This window comes from Panthera leo, chromosome C1 (genome assembly GCF_018350215.1).
Source record: "Panthera leo isolate Ple1 chromosome C1, P.leo_Ple1_pat1.1, whole genome shotgun sequence".
In the NCBI taxonomy this organism is placed as follows: domain Eukaryota; kingdom Metazoa; phylum Chordata; class Mammalia; order Carnivora; family Felidae; genus Panthera; species Panthera leo.
Genome location: NC_056686.1, coordinates 105,879,743 through 105,902,863, shown reverse-complemented (window position 1 = coordinate 105,902,863; position 23,121 = coordinate 105,879,743). Strand labels below are relative to the sequence as shown.

Here is a 23,121-nt window from a genome sequence, read left to right as displayed (position 1 = left end):
ACCTTAATTTCTAGTGAAAATGAAGAAGTAAGCAATTGTGAACTGTGTGATGCCAGCATGGTGTAGATTGGCAAATTTATGAATACATTTTATGATTTCTATAAGCATATGCTTCCTCATAGTGCAGTTTTTCAGTGTGGCACAGGACATGTTTACTAACAGACTCCAATATGTTTGGCTAACTCTGTAATAAGAGGCCACAAGTAGGTAAACTTGGACTTATTAGCAATTAATGTTTTGGTATTTTTTTCTTTTTTTTGTTTTGTTTTTTTTTTTATGAATGTTTATTCATTTTTTAGAGCATTAGTGGAGGAACGGCAGAGAGAGGGAGACAGAGGATCTGAAGCAGCCTCTGTGCTGACAGCTGAGATCCCGATGCCACTCCTCTGCTGTCATCATTGTTGTACCATGTTGTAAACGGCCAGTGCCTCAGATTTGAACATGAATGTGATGCACCTGAGAGTCTTGTTAAAATGCAGACTGCTTCAGTAGTTCAGGAGTAGAGTCTAAGAGTCTGCATTTCTAACAAACTTATTTCACCACCTTTATTTTTCTCATTTTTTATGAGATAACCTCAAGGTTTAGTAATCTAGATCAGGAATTTTGAATGCCTGTGTAAAAAATTAGAAAGTTTTGGTGCTTATCTGGAAGTTCCAGAATGTCAGAGCTGGAAGGATCTCGGAGGTCATTGAGGTTTATCTCCTCACTGTATGGCTAAAGTGTGGAGGAAGGAACAAGTTCAAGGCCAAAACTAAATTCTCCCATCTCCTGTGATACTGGTCCTCACTTGTAACTCTTTCTCCCTTAATTTTCTCAGGAATCCCTAGAGTGCATAGAGTGTGCGCATATGCAGTGTATGCCTCTTATTGAGTGTACAGAGTCTAGAAGACCAGGCACCTTCCCCGCCCCTGGGATGTTCATGGCCTAAATAAAAGCCATTCTCCCCACTTCTCCTAGATGTTCACATCTCCTATCTTTTTCCAAGTTGGTAAATGTAAATTCAGTAACAATAAAAGAAACTTAGTGTTATGTGTGGCAAATCATGATGAACCAAGAAAGAAAGCTAAGAGTTGGGGGAATTAAATCTTAACATAGATGTGTAAGGATAAACACACCCTACCTTTAGAACAGCTTTCAGGGGCACCTGGGTGGCTCAGTCTGTTAAGTGTCTGGCTCTTGATTTCAGCTCAGGTCATGATCTCACAGTTCGTGGGTTCAAGCCCCGTGTCAGAGCCTGCTTGGGATTCTCTCTGCCCCTCCCCTGCTTGTTTTCTCTAAGTCTGATTACAACTCACAAATTTGATTTCATGAACTTTAAAGGTTCTAACCCTGAATTTTGGGGCTTAGAGTCCTAGTCACACAGAATATTGGGCTGAACTGGATCTGAGTTTGATTCAGTATGGTAACTTTCCTTTACTGAAGATGAACTCCCATCTGCAAGGAAAACCTCCCTACTGTTACACTATTCATTTTCTTTAAATCCCATTTAAGCCATACTTATTCTAGGAAGACTTTTTGTCTATATCTTATTTACTGTTTCATTTAGTATACCCTCAGCATTTATATACTGTTTTTCCTGATTGCCATGTGTAAGTGTTTGGTTTTGATTTCATTTATGTTTACTGTGTCCCCAGTTAGACTGTTAATTCCACATGGGCAAAGATCCTATATTCTGTTTCTATGGGACACTCCCATTTCCTTATAATTTTGTACCCGGTTGACATTGTAATCAGTCCTCCATTAACCTGTGGTTCTTGCAAGGTACAGGTGCTTAGCTCTGCCATGGCATCTTCCTTATACCTGTTTCTCATATGCCCATCCACTTCGTTTCCCTACAGACGCAAAGCTAATGAAAGAAAAACTGTCACAGGCCCAGCTCTTTCCCAGAAGCCTTGAGGAAGGCCTGGGCTTTGAATATGCAATGTTCCATAATTGTGTTGAAGACAGGACAGTTTGCATATTTCAAGGAGGTCCCTACCTGCAAGGAGTACCTGGGTAAGAATGACAGATAACATCCCATAGATCAGTAGAAGTCTCGATCTGAAAGATTATTAACTTATAGTATCCACATATATCCATAGACTACACTAAAGACATTATAGTGGCAATGTAGATACATATTTATTGACATGGAAAGGTGTTTATAATTATTAAATCACAAACTCATGGGACAGAACAATAGAGTATAATTTGAGAGTATCGTTAACATGTTAACAGCAGTTTGTCACTAGATGGTGGGATTATAGGCCTTCAATTTTTTATTTTTCTTTGTTTCTGTTTATCTACCTTTCTTACATTGTTAAACAGTGATGTGTGCAGTTAAATAAAAACATAAATTTCTTACATTATAATTTAGCTTTCTGCTTGATTGTGCTCTGATTACCATTAAGTTCTGGTGTATTACCAATACTATGCTATTATGTTATGACCAAAAATGCTGGGGACATGGATATTATTTGACATTCAGTTCATTGAACATGGACGAAGTGAACCTTTCATAAGTAAATTATATGGAGATGTTCTTGGATAATTTCTCCTGAGAGGCTCTGTTTTTAGACCTTTTGAGAACTTTCTCTTTCTCTGTTGTAACTAGATTCCTTCACGGAGGTGCCATTGCAACCATGATTGATGCTACTCTTGGTACGTGTGCTGTAGTAGCCATAGGAGTTGCCATGACTGCCAGCCTCAACATCAGTTTTAAAAGGTAAATTCCTGCATATTCTCTGCTTTTTAGATGTCATGGGTCAGGCTCCCCAGTGGCAGACCCTGAGACAAAGATTTGTGTGCAATGATAAAAGTGGTCCCAGGGGAGACTAGCACAGGAGTGGGAGGAACAGAACAAACAGGGTAAAGGAAGAAGCGAACCAGGCTGGGCTGTCGTCAAAGTCCTGCAAAGGGCAGCTTCAGCCTGATCATCCAAGGGGCTCTGGAGTGAACTGTGTGCCTCTGAATTGTTCCTACCTCGAGGGAACTCTGTCACACATCAGTCCTACGATGAGGGCTGTCCTGGGGACCAAAATTCCAAGCACTTCGGGCTTTCTGTGTTTGAGCAAAGCAGTTTCTAGGCAAAAATAACCAAACAACAAAAACAAAGGTGAGAAAAGGATCGAAGGGGATCTGAGTGGAGCACCAGGATCCACTGCCTAACAGAACATCCAAGCTGTATAACTTCACACAGAAATAAAAGGGCAGGCAACAGGATGAGTTTGGTATCCATCAGAAATAAAGCCCAGCATGGTCTTCCTTAATTCTTTGTTCCTACAGCGACACATCTACAGTTAACAAAACAGTGTGGAAACTTGCATAGGAAGAGCGAAAGAGCAACAAGGCAAAACAGAGTTTAAGAACAATTCAGTAGATGAGGTCTCCAAATGAGGTTTTATGGGTTATTGCTTTGCACAGTGGGGGGCATTTAAGATACAGAACATCTCCGTTTTCTACCCCAGAGGGTTGTCTGGTTTGTGTGGCCATCATCCGGAAGCCATGCCTTGTAGACTATGGATTTATTTAATATAAGTAATCCTTAGTGAGGCATTCTACAGACAAGGGCACTTCCTCCTAGGTGCTTTTTTCACTTAATTTCTGGGGCAGCAAAAGTTTTTCTGTAAATATTTTGTTTTGCAGTCCGTACTGTCTCTAACATAACTTCTCAACTGTGCCATTGCAAAACAAAAACAGCCATAGACAATACATAAATACATAAATGAATATAGCTGTGTTCCAGTAAAACTATTTACAGGGGCGCCTGGGTGGCTCAGTCGGTTAGGCGTCTGATTCTTGATCTCAGTTCAGGTCATGATCTCACAGTTTGTAAGATCGAGCCCTGCATCAGTCTCTGTGCTGACAGCAGGAGCCTACTTGGGATTCTCTCTGTCTCTCTGTCTCTCTCTCTGTCTCTCTGTCTCTCTCTCTCTCTCTGTCTCTCTCTCTCTCTCTCTGTCTCTCTCTCTCTCTCTCTCTCTCTGTCTCTGTCTCTGTCTCTCTCAATAAGCATGCTCTCTCAAAATAAATAAACATCTAAAAAAATAAAATGTGTGCGATCTCTCTCTCGCTCTCTCCCTCTCTCTAAAACATTTTTTTAAAAATTAAAAAAAAGAAAACCCTTTATTTACAAAAACAGGCAGCTGGCCAGTGGGGCTATAGTTTGCCAGTTTCCTGGAGGCCCAGTTGAAAAAACTAGACAATGTCATTTATCGCCTTTTCCCTGGAGGGTTTCTGTCTGCTCCCCATCTCACACATACACATACACATACACATACACAGGCCTGCATGTGCACACACATACACATATGTGAAAGAATTGGAGGCCAGCTGCTTTAATTTCTCCCTCCTCAGCTGCCATAATAGTAACTTCAAAATAAAAATGACTTAAACAAGGTAGAAATGTATCATATAAAGGAGTCCAGAGGAAGGCTTTCTGGGCTGGTATGGCCATCTCCCTGGTTCCCAGAGACGCAGGCTCCTTCCAGCTCACCTTTTCACATTACAGAGTGGCACCAAGAGTCATCACATTTCCTGACAGCAGGATTGAGGGAGGGCAGAAGAGCCATCTCCTTTTTTAGGAGACTCCCTGGACGTTCCACACAACACTTCCATTTAAAGTCAGTAGTGGGGCGCCTGGGTGGCTCAGTGGATTGAATGTCCATGCTGACAGCTCAGAGCCTGCTTGGGATTCTTTTTCCCTCTCTGCCCCTTCCTCCCCTGCTTGCTCACTCTCTCTCTCTCTCAAAATAAATAAATAAACAAAATTTGGGGGGGCACCTGGATGGCTCGGTCGGTTAAGTGTCCAACTTTGGCTGAGGTCATGATCTTGCGGCTCTTTGAGTTTGAGCCCCACATTGGGCTCTCTGCTGTCATCATGGAGCCCGCTTTGGATCCTGTCTCCCTCTCTCTCTCTCTCTCTGCCCTTCCCCCGCTCGCACATACACACTATCTCTCAAAAATAAATAAACATTAAAAAAATAATAATAAAATAATCAGGGGGACCTGGGTGGCTCAGTTGGTTAAGCATCTGACTCTTGATCTCAGCTCAGTCATGATCTCAGGATTTGTGAGTTCGAGCTCCACGTCGGGCTCTGCTGACAGCAGGGAGCCTGCTTGGGATTCTCTCTCTCTCCCTCTCTTCTCCTCTCCCACCCTCGGAAGGAAGGAAGGAAGGAAGGAAGGAAGGAAGGGAGGGAGGGACAATCAAATTTTACTAAATACCTCAGTAAATAAAATAACAAGCCCGGTATTGGGGTTTTCCCTTAATGTGGGTTTTTTGCCATGAACACAATTATCTCAGTGATCATAAAACTTATTATTTCACCTATACTTATTCAAAATTTTTCATTGTGAGCTTAATTAATTTCTTTAGGATGTCAACATTTCTATTTCCCTCAGGTTAGTATACTTATTAAGCTCATTAGGCATCCAGTAATGGTGTCAGACGCTGGCAGAACCATTTCAGTTAACTGAACTTGTAGGTTCTGGGCAGTCATCCTGGACATTCTTGGTGGGTCAGGATTTTTCCTTTGAAGGCAATCGGTGTACATGCCTGAGTTCATGAAGCCAAGCCCCTGTTGGCGTCAAGATTTCCTTACCATGTCAGAGGACTTTGCGGACCTACACTTTTTCTTGTAACCTACTACTTCTCCTTTTTGGTATCCAAGTCCATTGTATCTTCATTGTATTTTTTTCTGCTTTGGTTTATGGCTTACCTACAATTAAGTGCATCTCATTTAATTGGCAGGCTCCATCTCCCAGGAGACAAGGACATGAGTTTTCTTCCAGCTGGGCAAGACATTTGCCTTCCTTCTAGCTGGTTATTTTCTGTCATCAGTCCTTTTCTGTTAAGGGTACAATTCCTGCATTTTCTTCAATTGTTTGGCTTCCTGACAGTTCTCTGACTGTAGGGGAAAGGGTTAGTGAGGGTTCTTACGGAGATTGTCTGAAATGGCATTTGTCCCTGAATGTAAATCTACCGAACGTATATAGATGTTTTCGCATGTCAGCTTACCTGCATGTCACACACTTTGAGGGAACATAAGACGTAGTAGCTCTGATGGGCATGATGAGGGCTGTCCAAGTCTTCGCCTGCCCTCAGTTCATGCAGATTTGTAAGTACCTTCAACTAAGGCACTTGTTGAATGTACGAATCCTTTATAGATCTTCCCGTACAGCTCAGAAAAACTACCAGATTGTTTATGCCGTGAGTGTGTAAACATAATTCTTTGAATGCAGCCTCTCCAAACCTGACCTATATACACCCCTTACTCTGTGTCTGCAATGTCCTTTCATAGAGTAAAATACATGTGAGACAGACATATACTGTGTAAAAGAAACACTTGTCAGCACTGTTCTCTGTATGCTTAAAAAGTTAAACTTATCCTCTCATAACCATCCTTATTTTTGAATTATAGCTATAGTTTTATAATTCTTTCATTAACTTTTCCCTCTTTTGAGAATCATTAGGGACTCCTGGCTTTCCATAACATAGTTAGTTATAATTATCACCCTCTTTTCTGTGCTTAAATTGCATTTGGCCTGTTAGGAGTCTCTTTAGACGGACTCCTGTCCATTCATTTCTATCCAGATATATTTTTAAGTACTTTTGTCTCCAGAGAGACCATATAATGTACTGGTTAAGAGGACAGACTTTGGAGCAGGTTCAAATGCCCATTTTGCCACTTACTAGCTGTGTGACCTTGGACAGGTGACTTAGAGGTTGATAATATACTATATAGGGTCATTATGAGCCATCAACTAATTCATGTAAAGCACCTAGGACAGTATCTGGTGATATAACAAATAGTAAATGTTGGCTGCTTCTTATTTTTAACGTTGTTACTATCATTACTTTTGTAACAACAAGGCATGTCTGTGTCAAGACATGGAATAGCTGCTCTACAAAGATTCCTGATTTCTTTTTAATGGAGAATAGTGCTAAAGACTAGGAAAATATTAGATGTGTTCTCATGGTGGGCAGGATAACCTTGCTGCTGGGCCATTTCTGTGTCACAGCTGGAAAGTATTTAATGTTTAATAAAGGATAGGAGTTCATAGTGGTATTTTAGATTGAACAGGTTTTGTGCCTTACATTTTTAAAATACTTTTTTGAGGGGTGCCTGGGTGGCTCAGTCAGTTAAGCGTCCGACTTCGGCTCAGGTCATGATCTCGTGGTTTGTGGGTTCGAGCCCCACATCGGGCTCTGTGCTGACAAATCAGCCTGGAGCCTACTTAGGATTCTGTGTCTCCCTCTCTTTCTGCTGCTCTCCAGCTCATGCTCTGTTTCTCTCTCTCTCTTTCTCCCTCTCTCTCTCTTTCTCCCTCTCTCTCTCTCTCAAAAATAAAACATTTTAAAAAAATAAAATTTAAAAATAAAATTAAAAAAAATACATTTTTGAGTAGTGTGAAGTATATTCATATTGTTGTGAAACAAATCTTAAGAACTTTTCCGTCTTACAAAACTGAGACTCTATACCCATTAAATAGTAACTCCCTATTTTCCCATCCCCACACCCCCTGGCAACCACCATTCTGTTTCTATAAATTTGACTACTTTAGTTACTTCATGTAAGTGGAATCATACAGTATTTCTCTTCTTATGACTGGCTTGTTTCACTTAGCAAAATGTCCTCAGGGTTCGTCCACGTTGTAGCATGTGACAGATTTTTTTTCTTTTTTTCTTTTTTTTTTTTTAATTTTTTTTTTTTTTAACATTTATTTATTTTTGAGACAGAGAGAGACAGCATGAACAGGGGAGGGGCAGAGAGAGAGGGAGACACAGAATCTGAAGCAGGCTCCAGGCTCTGAGCTGTCAGCACAGAGCCTGACACGGGGCTCGAACTCACGGACTGCGAGATCGTGACCTGAGCCGAAGTCGGCCGCTTAACTGACTGAGCCACCCAGGCGCCCCCAGATTTTTTTCTTTTTTAAGGCTAAATAATATTCCATTGTATATATATGCCACATTTTGTTTATCCATTCATCCACTAGTGGATATTTGGTTTTTTTCCACCACTTGGCTATTGGAAATGATGAACATGGTTCATCGCAGTAGCTGTGGCTGCTCTATTAACAGCTCAGAGGTGGAACACGTCTATCACCACAGAAAGTTCTCTTGTACAGCGCTGGCTTAGTACATTAGGCTGTTACTGGCAATTTTTTATTGGATGTCTTTCCAGTGATAGTCACTCTAAAGGGAATTGGGTGAAAATGTTTTATTACAGAAAATGAGAGAAGCTGATGGGACCATCCCATGGTCCCACTTTCACTTCTTTAAAGGATTTCAGCTCCCTTCAGACTTTGCTCTGGGTCTTCAGAAGGGACAGCCTGAATCCCTGGTGGCCTCTCTGAATCTAACCTCGAGAACAGCTTAGACCCAGGTGCCCAGTCGCCACCTGAAGTCAGTGACACTCAGGAGGGAGGGGCTGTGGATAGCTGCTGGGGTCATCTCAGGTAAAGGGGTGTTTTATCTGACGTGGTTGGTCGCACATGATACCAGTTATTACAGACTGCCACCCTTCACAAGCACTTGGTCATCTCAGTGTTACATAAATCTGATAAAAACTAATTTTGTCTCCGTTTTTTCTTCTGCAGGCCTATCCCCCTCGGTTCTGTTGTTGTGATAAATAGTCAAGTTGATAAAGTTGAAGGAAGGAAATTGTTTCTTTCTTGTAATATCCGAAGTGTGGATGAGAAGACCGTGTACTCAGAGGCAACAAGTAAGAAGCTATCATTATCTCTTTTTTGGGTTTGGTTCAGTTTGGTTTGGACTATTTTGGGTTTTGTGTTTGAGGTTTTGGAGGCTGTTTTTATTTTTGCTTTGCTTTGGTTTTATAATCCACAAATGCTCAGAAATTCTCAAGTCCCTGTCATGCAAAACATAAGTTAAAGGTATTCTTATACACTACTGGTAGAAAGCTACTTATCAAAATGTATCCAGACTACAAAGTCATGTACTCTCTCACCCATTTCCAGGACTTTATGCCACTAAAGTGTGCAAAATTACAATGTAGAAATTGCTGTGCTGTCACAGTAATTACATTACTCGTGTAAAGTTATTTGGAGTAGCAAGATTGGCCAAACAGATATCCATCAATATGAGACTGGTTAAACAACCATATTGAGTATGCCATAAAAAATTCTGTGGAATATCGTGATGCCATAAATAAGAATAAGGAAATTCCTTAATTATGGAGCTATCTCAACATATGTTGAATGAAAACCACAAATGTAGGACAGTGAATGTTGTATGTTATCATTAGTATGAAAACTGTAAAGAGACCCTTTCATTCTCGTCCCCTTTTCTTCCTCTTTCCCTTTTGCCCTTTCCTTTTTTCCTTCCTGAATAATTTACCTCAAAACCAATTAGGTAGAGTAGGCATGGTAGGCTTGGGATTGACCTGGAGGCCACAGCGACCCATGGCTGTGATGGCCCAAGTACCATGTCAGAGCCTGAGTGGAGTGAGGAGGGTGTCCACATAGGCAAGTGTCTGGTGGAGGATGTCAGAGCCCAAGTAGGGTAAGGCACAGCTCCACATGGGGTGTCAGAGCCCACGGGGGACAGTGGCATCTATATAGGCTGGCAGCTGAGATGGGAGCTAGGTTCCTCACTGTCAGAGAAGGCATTTCCAGATATGGAAGGAGAGAAAACTAGAATGAGCTCTGTGGTTTGGAATTGGAAATCTTGGACATGAATGTTTTCCCAGTCTTTTGCTCTTAGATATAATATGAATAACTTCATATATCATCATTTTACCCACATTTTGACAAGTTAGTCTCCAGTGGTTCCGGAGGAGACCATTCTTTGTACTAGTCTCACAGTTTTTCTGTCAGCTTGCCATTTCAAGATAAAAAGTAATACATGGCAGTGAGGGGAAAAGATCTGTATACACCTGTGCTGCATAAATCTTCAGGAATGCCACACAGACAGTGGTTCCCTCTGGGAAGGAGGCCAAGTAGGTTGGAGGGAGAGACCACCATAGGCCCTTGTACCTTGTGACGTGCTTATGTCAGTGGATTACCAGCACAGGAGCTAGGTTTTGTGGTACCTAAAGCTTGCACAATTTAAGAAATTTAAGCAAAAGGATGTAAAATTGGGTACAAACCTGAATTTTTATTTCAAATGGGGAAGGAATCCCCAACATGCTGCTGCTGTCTGGGAAATGCACGTCCCTTCCCTCTGAGATCTCTACAGGCAGTTTACCAGAAGAGCTTCCAGATTGTGTCCTTGAGCACTCGCAGCCCCTGCTCTCACAGGGCCTTCGCAAGGGAAGAGCCATTGAAGCCTTACATCTGTAGCTTCGGATTTAGACAAGTTCATGTAGATATCCATTAATTTTTCCTTGCTTCTATTCTGTTTTATCTTATTGGACCTCAAATGCCCAGGTTTGGGTTCATCAGAATCTTTGAGTTAGGACACACAGGCTCATTGGTACGTGAAAAACACTCATCTTTTATTTATTCATTCACTAATGTGTTTATTTTTTAATTTAATAATAAACACCCTGAAGCCTACCACCAACTAAGAACCAGAATCTTAATATTATATCCCTACCTAATTTCTTTCCCATCTCATCCTCCTGCTTTCCCCGCCCCCCCCCCCAGAGGTTTAGTAAAGTATAATTAACATACAATATTATATTTGTCCACACCTTATTATTTTTTTGTTGAGTTTTATCATCCTTATATGTGTATACCTCAGGAATATACAGTTTAGTTGTTTGTTTTGAACTTTGTGAAAAAGAGATCATACTATTTGTACATTTCTGGGAGTTGATTTTCTTTTCATTTAGTTTCATGTTGCTGAAGTTCACCCTGTTGTTGGCCTGTAGTTTCCTCATTTTTCCTGCTGTATGATATTCCATTGTGTGACTAAACCACAGTGGATTTGTTTCCTCTCATCACGTTGGGCTCCAGATTCCTATGAATGGGCTCTGTGAACATTCTGTGGTGCACACGGGCAAGAGATTGGCAGATAGTTAGGAGTAGAGTAGGGGAGTGTTCAGCTCCACAGGGGAACACCAGCTTGTTTTCTAAAGCTATACCAAATTATGCTCCCACTAGCAAATACATGAGATCCCTATCTTCTCTGGCAATTGGTAAAGTTAGACTTCTGGATTTTTGCCAATCAAATGGTTATAAAATGTTATCTCTGTGTGATCTTTTTATTTTTCTGATCACCTATAAAGATGAGCATTTCTTCATATATTTGTTGACCATATTTGTTCCCATTCTGTGAAATTCCTGTTTGTTCATGTTTTTTGTATTTTTCCTTTTTTCCTTTGTTTTTTAACTGATTTATAGGAGTTCTTTCTATATTTTGTATTAAACTAATGTTTCCATTGGATATGTAAGCTGCACATTTCACTTTCCAGTATATAAGTTGTCTTTTATTTGCTTTAATGTATCTTTTTCTATGAACAGAAGGTTTTCTTCATGGTAATATAGTTGCATCTATTAAGTTTTCTTCCTTATGGTTAATGCTTTTTGTGTCTTCTATTCCTCCACACCTACCCCACCCCCCAAGTATCAGCTGTTTGCAGAAATGATGGATAAAAGAAGCAGGAGGAAGATCCTGAACACTTGGAATCCACAGTCAATTTAAAAACTCCATTCCAGGCTGTGGTTTAGGTGTCCTATCTCCCTAAACCTTTCAATATCAAAGGTTCCAAATAGCTTAGTTGTAATTTCACTTCCTTGTGTATACATTTCTACTCGGAGAAGTCCCATCCAATGGCAGTCACCTTCTGTTATTTTGTTTGTTTAGGTTTATTTGTAAAGCTGGATCCTAAAACAAGGTTGACATAAACGAGCTTCTGGTACATTCTACACCAGTCTGTGTTAGGGTCTCCTTCCCTCAGAAGAAGCTGTTGTGCCACTCCTGCTCTAATTACCTGCCATTGAGTCCCCCAGAGGGTGAAGCCTGCTAACACACCTTCCTGAACAGATCTTCAGAATACAACTCCAGGGACTCTGGTGCCATCTTCTAAACTCTTCAACACAGAAGTACTCCTTGTGAGAGTGGCAGCAATTATTTGTGTCTCCTTAGGATAAGTGTCTGGTTCACATGACTTTGAATGGGTTCCTTAAGGCTGCACAAGCATGCCTTGTGCACAAGCACAAGCACATGCACAAGCATGTCTGCCCCGTTGCTGCCTAGAGAGAAAACTCATACTGAAACTCTTACCACAAACTTGGATATGCCAGAAAACCAAAGGAAGTAATGAGGTATGTGCGTGTGTGTGTGTGTGTGTGTGTGTTATAAATTACAAAGCTAGCTTTATTGTATCCAAACAAATTTTTTTGGCTACAGTAGGAAGTGCAGCTAGTTCCTATTGGAATGAATAACTCAACTCTGGATCCTAGAATAAACAGCTGTACGATTTTTTTTTTATGTTTATTTATTTTTGAGAGACAGAGAATGAGCATGGGAGGGACAGAGAGAGAGGGAGACACAGAATCCGAAGCAGGCTCCAGGCTCTAAGCTGTCAGCACAGAGCCCGATGCAGGGCTCGAACCCACGAACCATGAGATCATGACCTGAGCAGAAGTCCGACGCTCAACCGACTGAGCCACCCAGGCGCCCAACAGCTGTACCATTTTTAATATAAACTGTCCCTTGTGTCTTACCAACAACATAGTTTATCATCACTGGAAGAAGCCCATATTTATTTCCTAGATATCTTAATCCATTCAGTCTGCTATAACAAAACACCACAGACCTGGTAACTTATATACAACAGAAATTTATTGCTCACAGGTTTGGAGCCTGGAAAGTCCAGGATCAAGTTACAGCACAGTCACCCTCTGGTGAGGGCTAGCTTATGGGCTCATAACTGGTACTTCCTCACTGTGTCCTCACTTGGTGGAAGGGGCTAGAGATCTCTCTAGATCTTCTCTTATTAGGGCATTAATCCCATTCATGAGGACTCCATTTCATTATTTATAATTCTTAAAGGACTACCTACTAATACCATCACATGGGCATTAGAATTTTAACGTAAGAAAGGTTTGGGGGGGTGGGGCACAAACATGCAGACCATAGCATTAGCACTGTCATATCCAAGTTAATACAGTGGGTGATTTGAAACAACAGGAACTCTTTGCCTCACGGTTCTGCAAAGAGAAGTTCAGAGTCAAGGTTTCTACAAGGCCCAGCTCCCTCTCAAACCTATAGGGAAGGAATTGCTCAAGCCTCTCTTCTAGCTACTGGTAGCTTCAAACATTGCTTGACTTGTACATTCATCATTCATGTCTTCACATGGTGTTCTCTGTGTGTCCTTACATCATCTTCTCTCTGGGCATATCTGTCCACATTTCCCCTAAGGACACCACTCATTGGTAGGACCCACGTCAATGACCTCACTTTAACCTGATTACCTCTATAAAGACCCCATTTCCAAATAAGCTCACATTATCAGGTGGGGGGATGTGGACTTCCAAAACACCTTTTGAAGGACACAATTCAACTCCTAACAGAACCTTACACAAGATGAAAAATGAATTGGGAGACTAGTATTCTAGGAAACATATTCTGTTTCTAATAGAGTGAATAGAATCTATTGCAGACAAGAGTCTGGGCTTCATTTCTTGTCTTTTTTTTTCCCCCCTTATTAAAAGTTTAGGTCGAACCCATGTGAAATAGCCATTTTTGAAGGTCTCAGTGGTCAAATATTGGCCATTTCCTGTGGCTCAACTGAATGATTTAGGGATAGCCTTGTGGTAACCTACCCAGTCATCCTTGCACAGCTGAAAGATCAGCTGGACTCCTCCACTGCCAGACCCAGGTGACCTTGGGATGGCCCAGCCCATGGAGGACTCCCATCCCTAGGGCCTACCTGTAGTTCCCCAGCCGTAAGAAAGGCCTCAGCAGAGGGTCAGGGTCACAGCGATAGTGAGGCTAGCAGTTCCCTCTCCCTGGAAACCCTGGTAGAGCTTGGGGAGGTGCCTGGCCCAGAGCTGTGCAGTTGCATGTCTGCCTAGTCTTCTGTTTAATGAAACTAAAGACTGGGCTCCTGGGAGAGCCCTCTCAGCTTGCTTCATGGATAGTAGGCATGTGTAAAAATGGGATGCTGAAGGGAGCCGGCACTGCTGTCTAGTTTCACTCTGGTAGAAAGGAGTTTAGACACAGAAAGTACTTAAACATTTCATTTATTTGAACAGGCTTGCCAAACTCCTGAAGCACACCAGACCTTCATGTAAGGCAAAAAGAACCTAATAGAAAGAATGCCAAAAGAACCATTTTTCTTCTTTCTATTACATATGTGCACACCTCCCTTCTGCCCACATCAAAGGTTTTAGTTCTCACACTGGTTCGATGGCGTCCGGGCTGCATTGCAGCATGTGGGGGCCCTGGCTGATGCAAAGGTCGGCTAAGGGGAAAGCTAGGTTGCTAATACAGGGGTTCCCCACATCAACCGAGAGCAAAATGGTTTCCCTGCTTTGCAGCAGACTGTTCCTGGGCTCGACAGAGCCTGCATTCTTGCCTTCATCATATTGTATTTTGATAAATATGCAAGATTGGCAGAAGATGACTAAACAGAAGGAGGGAGGTGTGTGAGAATTGTGCTGGCCCCACTTCGTCACCAGCTTGCTGAGTAGCTGCTGCTGTGCAGCCCTTCCTGCCTGGCCCGCTCTTTACCCTGGGGGTTAGGGGGCACTTTGAGTGAAGATTATGAACTGTTGGGGGTCAGTGTTAAAATATCCTTGAACTATCAGACCAAACAGAATTAGGAAGTAAGCTTTTGCTCTTAACCCCAAATTTAAGTTTCTAAATGCCTAGGAAATATAATAGATACTCATGTGCAGAAATACGTTGTTGGGGGAATTTAAAGGACAAACAGAAAATAAGATTAATTTTTTTATCTAATGGGAAATGAGTCAAGAAAAACCATTTTTCTGAATTAAGAAACTTCTGTCCTTCACGTTCCTACGTTTCACTTCCCATTACCTTCTCGAGACCCTGACTTTCCCTCTATCCCAGGGAATCATGAGGCCAAATTTATTATTCTATTTAATAGCCATCATGGAACCCTAGACAGACATCTCTTTCAATGCCAAGTATACAACATTCTTTATGGTAGAGATAAGAAAATCTCTTTCAAATTTGAATCATTGAAAGTCATGGATTTTAGGGGCACCTAGGTGGCTCAGTTGCTTAAGCATCTATCTGACTCTTGTTTTGGCTCAGGTCATGATCTCATGATTTGTGAGTTTGAGTCCCGCTTTGGGCTGTGTGCTGACCGCTCTGAGCCTGCTTGGGATGCTCTCCCTCTCCCTCTGCCCCTCCCCAACGCCTGTGCTCTCTCAGAATAAATTAAAAAAAAAAAAAAAAAAAAAAGTAATGGATTTTATGTCTCAGGAAGGTTTAAAAACATTTTTTTAATTTTATTTTTAAGAATTATTGGGGCGCCTGGGTGGCGCAGTTGGTTAAGCGTCCGACTTCACCCAGGTCACGATCTCGCGGTCCGTGAGTTCGAGCCCCGCGTCAGGCTCTGGGCTGATGGCTCGGAGCCTGGAGCCTGTTTCCGATTCTGTGTCTCCCTCTCTCTCTGACCCTCCCCCGTTCATGCTCTGTCTCTCTCTGTCCCAAAAATAAATAAAAAAAAAAAAAAAAAAAAAAAAAAAAAAAACGTTGGAAAAAAAAGAATTATCTACACCCAACATGGGGCTTGAACTCACAACCTTTTTTTTTTTTTTACGTTTATTTATTTTTGAAGGGGAGAGAGAGCATGAGCAGGGGAGAGGCAAAGAGAGAGGGAGATACAGAATCCAAAACAGGCTCCAGGCTCCAGGCTCCGAGTTGTCAGCACAGAGCTCGGTGCAGGGCTCAAACTCAAGAGTCTTGAGATCATGACCTGAGCTGAGGTCAGACACTTAACGAACGGAGTCAGCCAACCAGGTGTGCCACAACCTTGAGATTAAAAGTTACATGCTTTACAGACTGAGACAGCCCAAGGAAGGTTTAAAAAGTTTTTTTCGATAATCCCTACCATGATCAGCTCAGAATTACAGAATTGGCTTATTTCTCATCTTAGTTATTGATTTAAAGTTAAGTGGACTAACCACAAAGATAAGAAGAAAAAAAACTATAGATCAATATCCTTGAAATATCTATTGAAAATCCACGGCTAATATTATATTCAGTAGTGAAAGACTGACCACGTCCTTACTAAGATCAAGAACAAGATTCGGATTCACAAGGTCACTACTACTATTTAACACAGTACTAGAAGTCCTAAGCAGAGCAATTGAGCAAGAAAAAGAAATAAAAGGTACCCAAATTAGAAAGAAAGAAGTAAAACTATTTGCGGATGACATAATTCTATGTATGGAAAATCCTAAAGAATCATCCAAATCCTTCCCATCCTCCACACCTTCACACCTACTAGAGCTAATGAATGAATTGAGCAAAGTTGCAGGCTACAAGACTTCATAAAAATTAAGAACTTTTGTCCATCAAAAGACATTATCAGGAAAGTGAAAAGATGACCTAAGAATTGGAGAAAATATTTGCAAATCATATATGTGATAAGGGTTTAGTATCCAGAATATATAAAGAGTTCTTAAAACTTAACAACAAAAAACAACCCAACTTAAAATGAGCAAAGGATTTGAACAGGTCTTTCTCCAGACAAGAGGTACAGAATGCCAATCAGCACATGAGAGGATGTTCAACATCACTGGTTATGAAGGAAGTGGATATCAAAACCACAATGGAATACCACTTCATACTCACTAATATGGAGATACAGATATAGAGATATATTTTTATGGAAATAACAAGTGTCAGTAAGAAGGTGGAGAAATGGGAACACTCACACATTGCTAGTCATAATTATAAAGTGGTACAGTTGCTGTGGAAAACAGTTTGGTGATTCCACAAAAGGCTAAACATAGAATTACCATATGACTGAGCAATTCTACACCTAGGTATATGTCCAAGAAAAATGAAAACATACATCCACACAGAAACTTATACACAGATATTTATAGTAACATTATTCATAATAGCCAAAAGGTGGAAACATCCTAAATGTCCATCAATGGATGAATGGATAAACAAATTGTGGTATATCCATATACTGGAATATTATTTAGCCATAAAAAGGGATAAAATACTGGTACATGCTACAACTTGGATGAACCTAAAAAACATTATATTAAATGCAAGAAGTTAATATCCAGAACAGGCAAATCCATAAAGACAGAAAATAAATTAATGGTTGCCAGGGAATGAGGGGAGGAGAGAACTGAGTGTGATTACTTATGGGGTGGTCTTCTGGGGTGATGAAAAATGTTTGAAACTAAAGAGGTGGTGATAGTACAACATTGTGAATTACGAAATGCCCTGAGTCATACATTTTTAAATTGTTAATTGTATGCTATGTGAATTTCACCTTAAAGACACATGCACACACATGCACAATGAGATATCGCTTCACACCTACCAGGATGGCTTTTGTTAAAAAAAGAAGGAAGGGAGAAGTGTTGGCAAAGATGTGAAGAAATTGTAACCCTCGTATGATGCTGGTGGGGATGTAAAATGGGGCAACCACTATGGAAAACAATTGGCAGTTCCTCAAAAAGCTAAACAGAATTACATATGAACCACCAATATATACCCACCGAATTAAAAAGAGAGACTCAGGGGCACCAGGGTGGCTCAGTCTGTTGAGCGTCCAACTTCAGCTCAGGTCATGATCTCGCGGTCTGTGAGTTCGAGCCCTGCGTCAGGCTCTGTGCTGACAGCTCAGAGCCTGGAGCCTGCTTCAGATTCTGTGTCTCCCTCTATCTTCACCCCTCTCCCACTCATGCTCTGTCTCTCTCTCTCTCTCTCTCTCTCTCTCTCTCAAAAATAAACATTAAAAAAAAGAGAGAGAGACTCAGATACTTGGATGCCAATGTTCCTTGCCACATTATTCATAATAGCCAAAAGGTAGCAACAACCCAAATGTCCATCAACAGATGAATTGATGAACAGATGAGTGGTGTGTGTGTATATATATGTGTGTGTGTGTGTGTGTGTGTGTATTTAAGAATATTATTCAGCCATAAAAAGGTAATTCTGACACACACTACAACATGGATGAACCTTGAAAATATTATGCTAAGTGAAATAAGTCAGACAAAAAGACAAATATTGTGTGATTCCACTTGTATGAAATATCTAGAATAAGCAAAGTCATTCAGAAAATAGATTAAAGGTTACCAGAGTCTTAAGGAGAGCTGAGAATGCGGAGTTACTACATAATGGATATGGTTTCTGTTTGGGTGATAAAAAATTTTAGGAATAGATAATGATGATGGTGGTACAATATTATGAATGTGATTCATGCCACTGAATGGTACACTTGAAAGTGGTTAAAATGGCTAATTCTATGTTACATGTTTTTTCCCACAACTTTTTTTATGTAAGTGGTTTTATTTATTTTTTTAAGTTTTTATTTAAATTCCAGTCAGTTAATGTACAGTGTAATATTAGTTTCAGGTGTACAATTTAATGATTCAACACTTCCATACAATACCCAGTGCTTATCACAACAAAGGCACTCCTTAATCCCCATTACCCATTTAACTCCTTAATCCCCTCACTCCCTCCCCTCTGGTAACCATCAGTTTGTTCTCAATAGTTAAGAACCTGTTTCTTGGTTTGCCTCTTTTTTTTCCTCTGTGTTCATTTCTTTTGTTTCTTAAATTCCATATATGAGTGAAATCAATATGGTATTTGTCTTTCTCTACATTATTTCACTTAATATTATATTCTCTAGCTCCATTCACGTCATTGCAAATGGCAAGATTTCATTGTTTTTTTTTATGGCTGAGTAATATTCCATTATATATATAGGTATAAAATTGCCCACATCTTCTTTATCCAGTCACTAGTCCATGGACATTTGGGCTTCTTCCATAATTTGACTACTGTAGATAATGCTGTAAACATCAGGATACACGTATCCCTTTGAATTGGTATTTTTGTATCTTTTGGGGTAAATACCTAGTAATGCAATTGCAGGATTGCAGGGTAGTTTTATTTTCAACTTTTTGAGAAACCTCCATACTGTTTTCCAGAGTGGCTGCACCAGTTTGCATTCCCACCAACTTGCAGGAGAGTTCCCCTTTCTCCACATCCTCACCAACACCCGTTGTTTCTTGTGTTGTTGATTTTAGCCATTCTGACAGGTGTGAGGTAATGTCTCATTGTAGTTTTGATTTTTATTTCCCTGATGATGAATGATGTTGAGCATCTTTTCATCTGTCTGTTGGCCAGATGTTGGCTGTTTTCTTTGGAAAAATGTCTATGTCTTCTGCCCATTTTTAATTGGATTATTTGGTTTTTGGGCGTTGAGTTGTATCAGTTCTTTATAGATTTTGGATACTAACCCTTTATCAGATATGTCATTTGCAAATATGTTCTCCCATTCTGTAGGTTGCCTTTTAGTTTTGTTGACTGTTTCCTTGGCTATGCAGAAGTTTTTTATCTTGATGTAGTCCCAATAGTTTATTTTTGCTTTTGCTTCCTTGCCTTCAGAAACATACCTAGTAAGTAGTTGTATGGCCGATTTCAAAGAGGCCACTGCCTGTGTTCTCTAGGATTTTGATGTTTTCATGTCTCACTATTAGATCTTTTGAATTTCTTTTTGCGTATGGTGTGAAAAAGTGGTCCAGGTTCATTCTTCCCGCATGTTGCTGTCTAGTTTTCCCAACACCATTTGTTGAAAAGACTGTCTTTTTCCCATTGGATATTCTTTCCTGCTTTGTTGAAAATTGATTGAGCATATATTTTCCCCACAACTTTTAAAAGTCAATGTAATATGCAAAAAAAAAATTGAACTGTACACTTTAAATGTGTGAATAATATTTTATATAATTTCTATCTCAATAAAACTGTTCTTTAAATAACACAATGCAAATACAAGCAAAGCACAAGAAAGTGGCAGAGCTGTTATTGGTACTACCAGAAGTCCTTTATTAGCCATGTTACAAGGACAAAACCACGTCTACATTTCATTAATCTCCCTAAAAATACTATTATAATAAGGTTTTTCTGATGAAAGCAAAACTATGATTTTTACTGATACTAAAAAATTACTTCAATTGTTAAAAAAAAAAGTAAGTGGGCTAGAAAAAGTATCAATCTTGTGTCTGTGATAAATGTTTACCTGGTAGATCTTGTTTATTTTACTGCTTTGGAGAAATTAAAATTGCCGAGGTAAGTGACTATGAAGTTTTCATTTTCTTCCACTCCTGCCTTCTCAACCCAGACAACTAGGCATTCTAGACAGCTTCCATTCCCGCCAGCAAAACTTTTTCAACCTCATTCAACTTATCTTTAACTCTTAAAAAGCTTTCAGTACAATGATCTGAATCTTACCTAATTGCCTAATTATCTAACAAACTGATAAGAAGCCAGAAATTTCCTTCACTGATGTCTTAACCTCAATTTTTTTTTTAATTTTTAATTTTTGAGAGAGAGAGAGAGAGAGAAAGAGAGCATGTGCAAGCAGGGAAGGGGCAGAGAGAGAGGGAGAGGCTCTTAAGGAGGCTCCACACTGAGCACAGAGCCTGACTCGGGGGTTCGATCTCACAACCATGAGATCATGACCCGATTCGAAATCAAGAGTTGGACACTTAACCTACTGTGCCAGGTGCCCCTTAACTTCAAATTCTTTTTTTTTTTTTTAAGTTTATTTATTTATTTTGAGAGAGAGAGAGAGACAGAGTGTGTACAGGGAGAGAGCGCAAGCAGGGAAGGGGCAGAGAGCGATGGAGAGAGAGAATCCCCAAGCAGGCTCCTCACTGTCAGCACAGAGCCCAATGCTGGGCTCGAACTCACCACCATGAGATCATGACCTGAGACGAAATCAAGAATCGGACGCTTAACCGACTGAGCCACCCAGGCGCCCTGAGAATTAGGTAATTTAAATGCTAGTGGCACAGATGATCCCAAGCTAGATAATGGTAGGAAGATTTTTATGAAGCAAGATTTTTAGGAGAATTTTTATGTAGCAAGTTTTCAGATCTAATTAATGGACTGATATCAGAGTGGTATTTCCTGAGTAGACACTGTACTTACTTGTGATAAAAGCCTGGGGGTGATGTTGAAACAAAAACAGGGGTTACCATTTGCAACTATGTGCATGGAACTAGAGGGTATTATGCTAAACAAAATTAGTCAGAAAGACAAGTATCATATGACTTCACTCATATGAGGACTTTAGAATACAAAACAGATGAACATAAGGGAAGGAAAGCAAAAGTAATACAAAAACAGGGAGGGGAACAAAACATAAGACTCTTAAATATGGAGAACAAACAGAAAGTTACTGGAGGGATTGTGGAAGGGGGGAATGGGCTAAATGGGTAAGGGGCATTAAGGAATCTACTCCTGAAATCATTGTTGTACTATATGCTAACTTGGATGTAAATTAAAAAATAAATTGAAAAAGTAATAAAAATTTAAAAAAGGAAAAAAAGGGTTAAATATTGGCAGCAAATAAATCACAGAGTAGACCAAGAGTTTGTGTTATTTTATTTTTTATTTACTTATTTTTTTAAATTTTTTTAATGTTTATTTTTGAGAGCGAGCGATAAGAGTGCAGCAGGGGAGAGGCGGAGAGAGAGGAGAGAGAGAGGGAGACACAGAATCCGAAGCAGGCTCCAGGCTCCGAGCTGTCAGCACAGAGCCCAACGTGGGGCTCGAACTCACAAACCGCGAGGTCATGACCTGAGCTGAAGTCGGACGCTTAACCAACTGAGCCACCCAGGCCACCCTGAGGTGGCTATTATTCTTGAATCTTGTTTCCAGTTCCTTTTCTTTGTCACATGTATCCTTACCTGTGGTAGTAGATTTATTTTTCCTGAGAACAATAAGCCACCTCAGAAAGGGAATCAACAGCCTGAGTGTTGTCTACTTAGAACACTTATTAAGTTCGTGCTCCTGACTCAGCGAAGGTACACAGCTAATTACAGCTTTATAACATCCACCCCCAGCCCTTGACATTTACTTACTTGGTATTGTTATTTTTTCAGAGGGCTTTTTTTTCCTGACCCTAAAATGGACACTAACAATACACTACTATCAAAATTTGCCTTATGATGAAAACTTTACCAATTTCATGACTGGGGTATCATTCTTTATAAAATATAAAGTTTACAAAATTCAAGTTTGAAAACCCTGGCCTTGAATCAGTGATCAAGGAAATGTCCATCCTCCTCTGCCTTCTTCCAGATCTCCATCCATCACACTTATACACTTCTGTGCCTGGGTTTGGAACAACAGGAGGACAGTAAATCCTGGTGTTGGAAGCTTGGGATCTGGAGTCAGGATGACCCAGATGCAAATCCCAGGTTTGCCTCAGCTTCCTCATCTATGAAATGGTAATAATCAGAGTACCTACTTCATGGGGTGGCTCTGTGATTTCAGGAAATTTATTTAACCAGTTTGCTTACTGGTAAAATATGGCCATCAGTAGTATCTAAGAAATAAAGGAGGTAAGGCAATCATGTGTTTATACAGTGTCTGGAAAATTATGATTTTAAGTAATACCTATCACTGTCTTTGTATTCCTTGTACTGCTGTAGGCTTGAACCACTCTAGATAAGTCTTATGGGCCAATTTGTGTCCCTTTGATTCATGAAAGGATATAGACTCTGCATATCATCTTTAACACTGCTTCTCCCGGGGACAACTCAAGATGCCATCAGCCAATGAGGGCAAAAGCCTTACATTAAAATCTATTGCACAGGTGCTGAGAAAGAAGGTACTTTTTTTTTTTTTTTTTTTAAGTAGGCTCCACACCCAGCATGGAGCCCAATGTGAGGCTTGAACTCATGACCCTGAGATCAAGAGTCCACTGAGCCACCCAGTTGCCCCAAGAAGGAAGATTCTTTTTTTTTTTTTTTTTTTTTTAAGAGACAGGGTGCAAGTGAGCAAGGGTGGAGAGAGAGGGAGAGAGAATCCCACAACCACAAGGGGCAGAAAGGGAGAGAGAGAGAGAGAGAGAGAGAGAAGCAGGGCTCACCTGAAGTGGGGCATGGGCCCACCCAATGCGGGACTTGAACTCATGTATGACCTGAGCTGAAGTCAGACACTTCACCGGCTGAGCCACCCAGTCACCCCAAGGAGGAAGATTC

At 40.5% G+C, this 23,121-nt stretch overlaps 1 protein-coding gene across 3 annotated transcripts in view; it reads left to right on the top strand.

Moving 5' to 3' along the window:
* The window catches only part of THEM4 (thioesterase superfamily member 4), a 35,614-nt gene extending 12,843 nt beyond the window's left edge, over positions 1-22,771 (top strand). The window contains exons 3-8 of one of the 3 annotated variants that reach the window (XR_006206722.1): positions 1,839-1,995; positions 2,594-2,704; positions 8,581-8,705; positions 11,753-12,213; positions 22,217-22,365; positions 22,570-22,771. Coding sequence is in view for 1 of the 3 variants with exons in the window: in XM_042954015.1 (XP_042809949.1) it covers positions 1,839-1,995; positions 2,594-2,704; positions 8,581-8,705; positions 11,753-11,793 (434 nt within the window). In the remaining 2 variants the exon portion in view is untranslated. Of the gene's footprint in view, positions 1-1,838; positions 1,996-2,593; positions 2,705-8,580; positions 8,706-11,752; positions 12,374-22,216; positions 22,366-22,569 lie in introns of those variants that run through there. The other 2 variants (XR_006206723.1, XM_042954015.1) reach the window with 2 other exon arrangements.
* Positions 22,772-23,121: the final 350 nt, after the last annotated feature.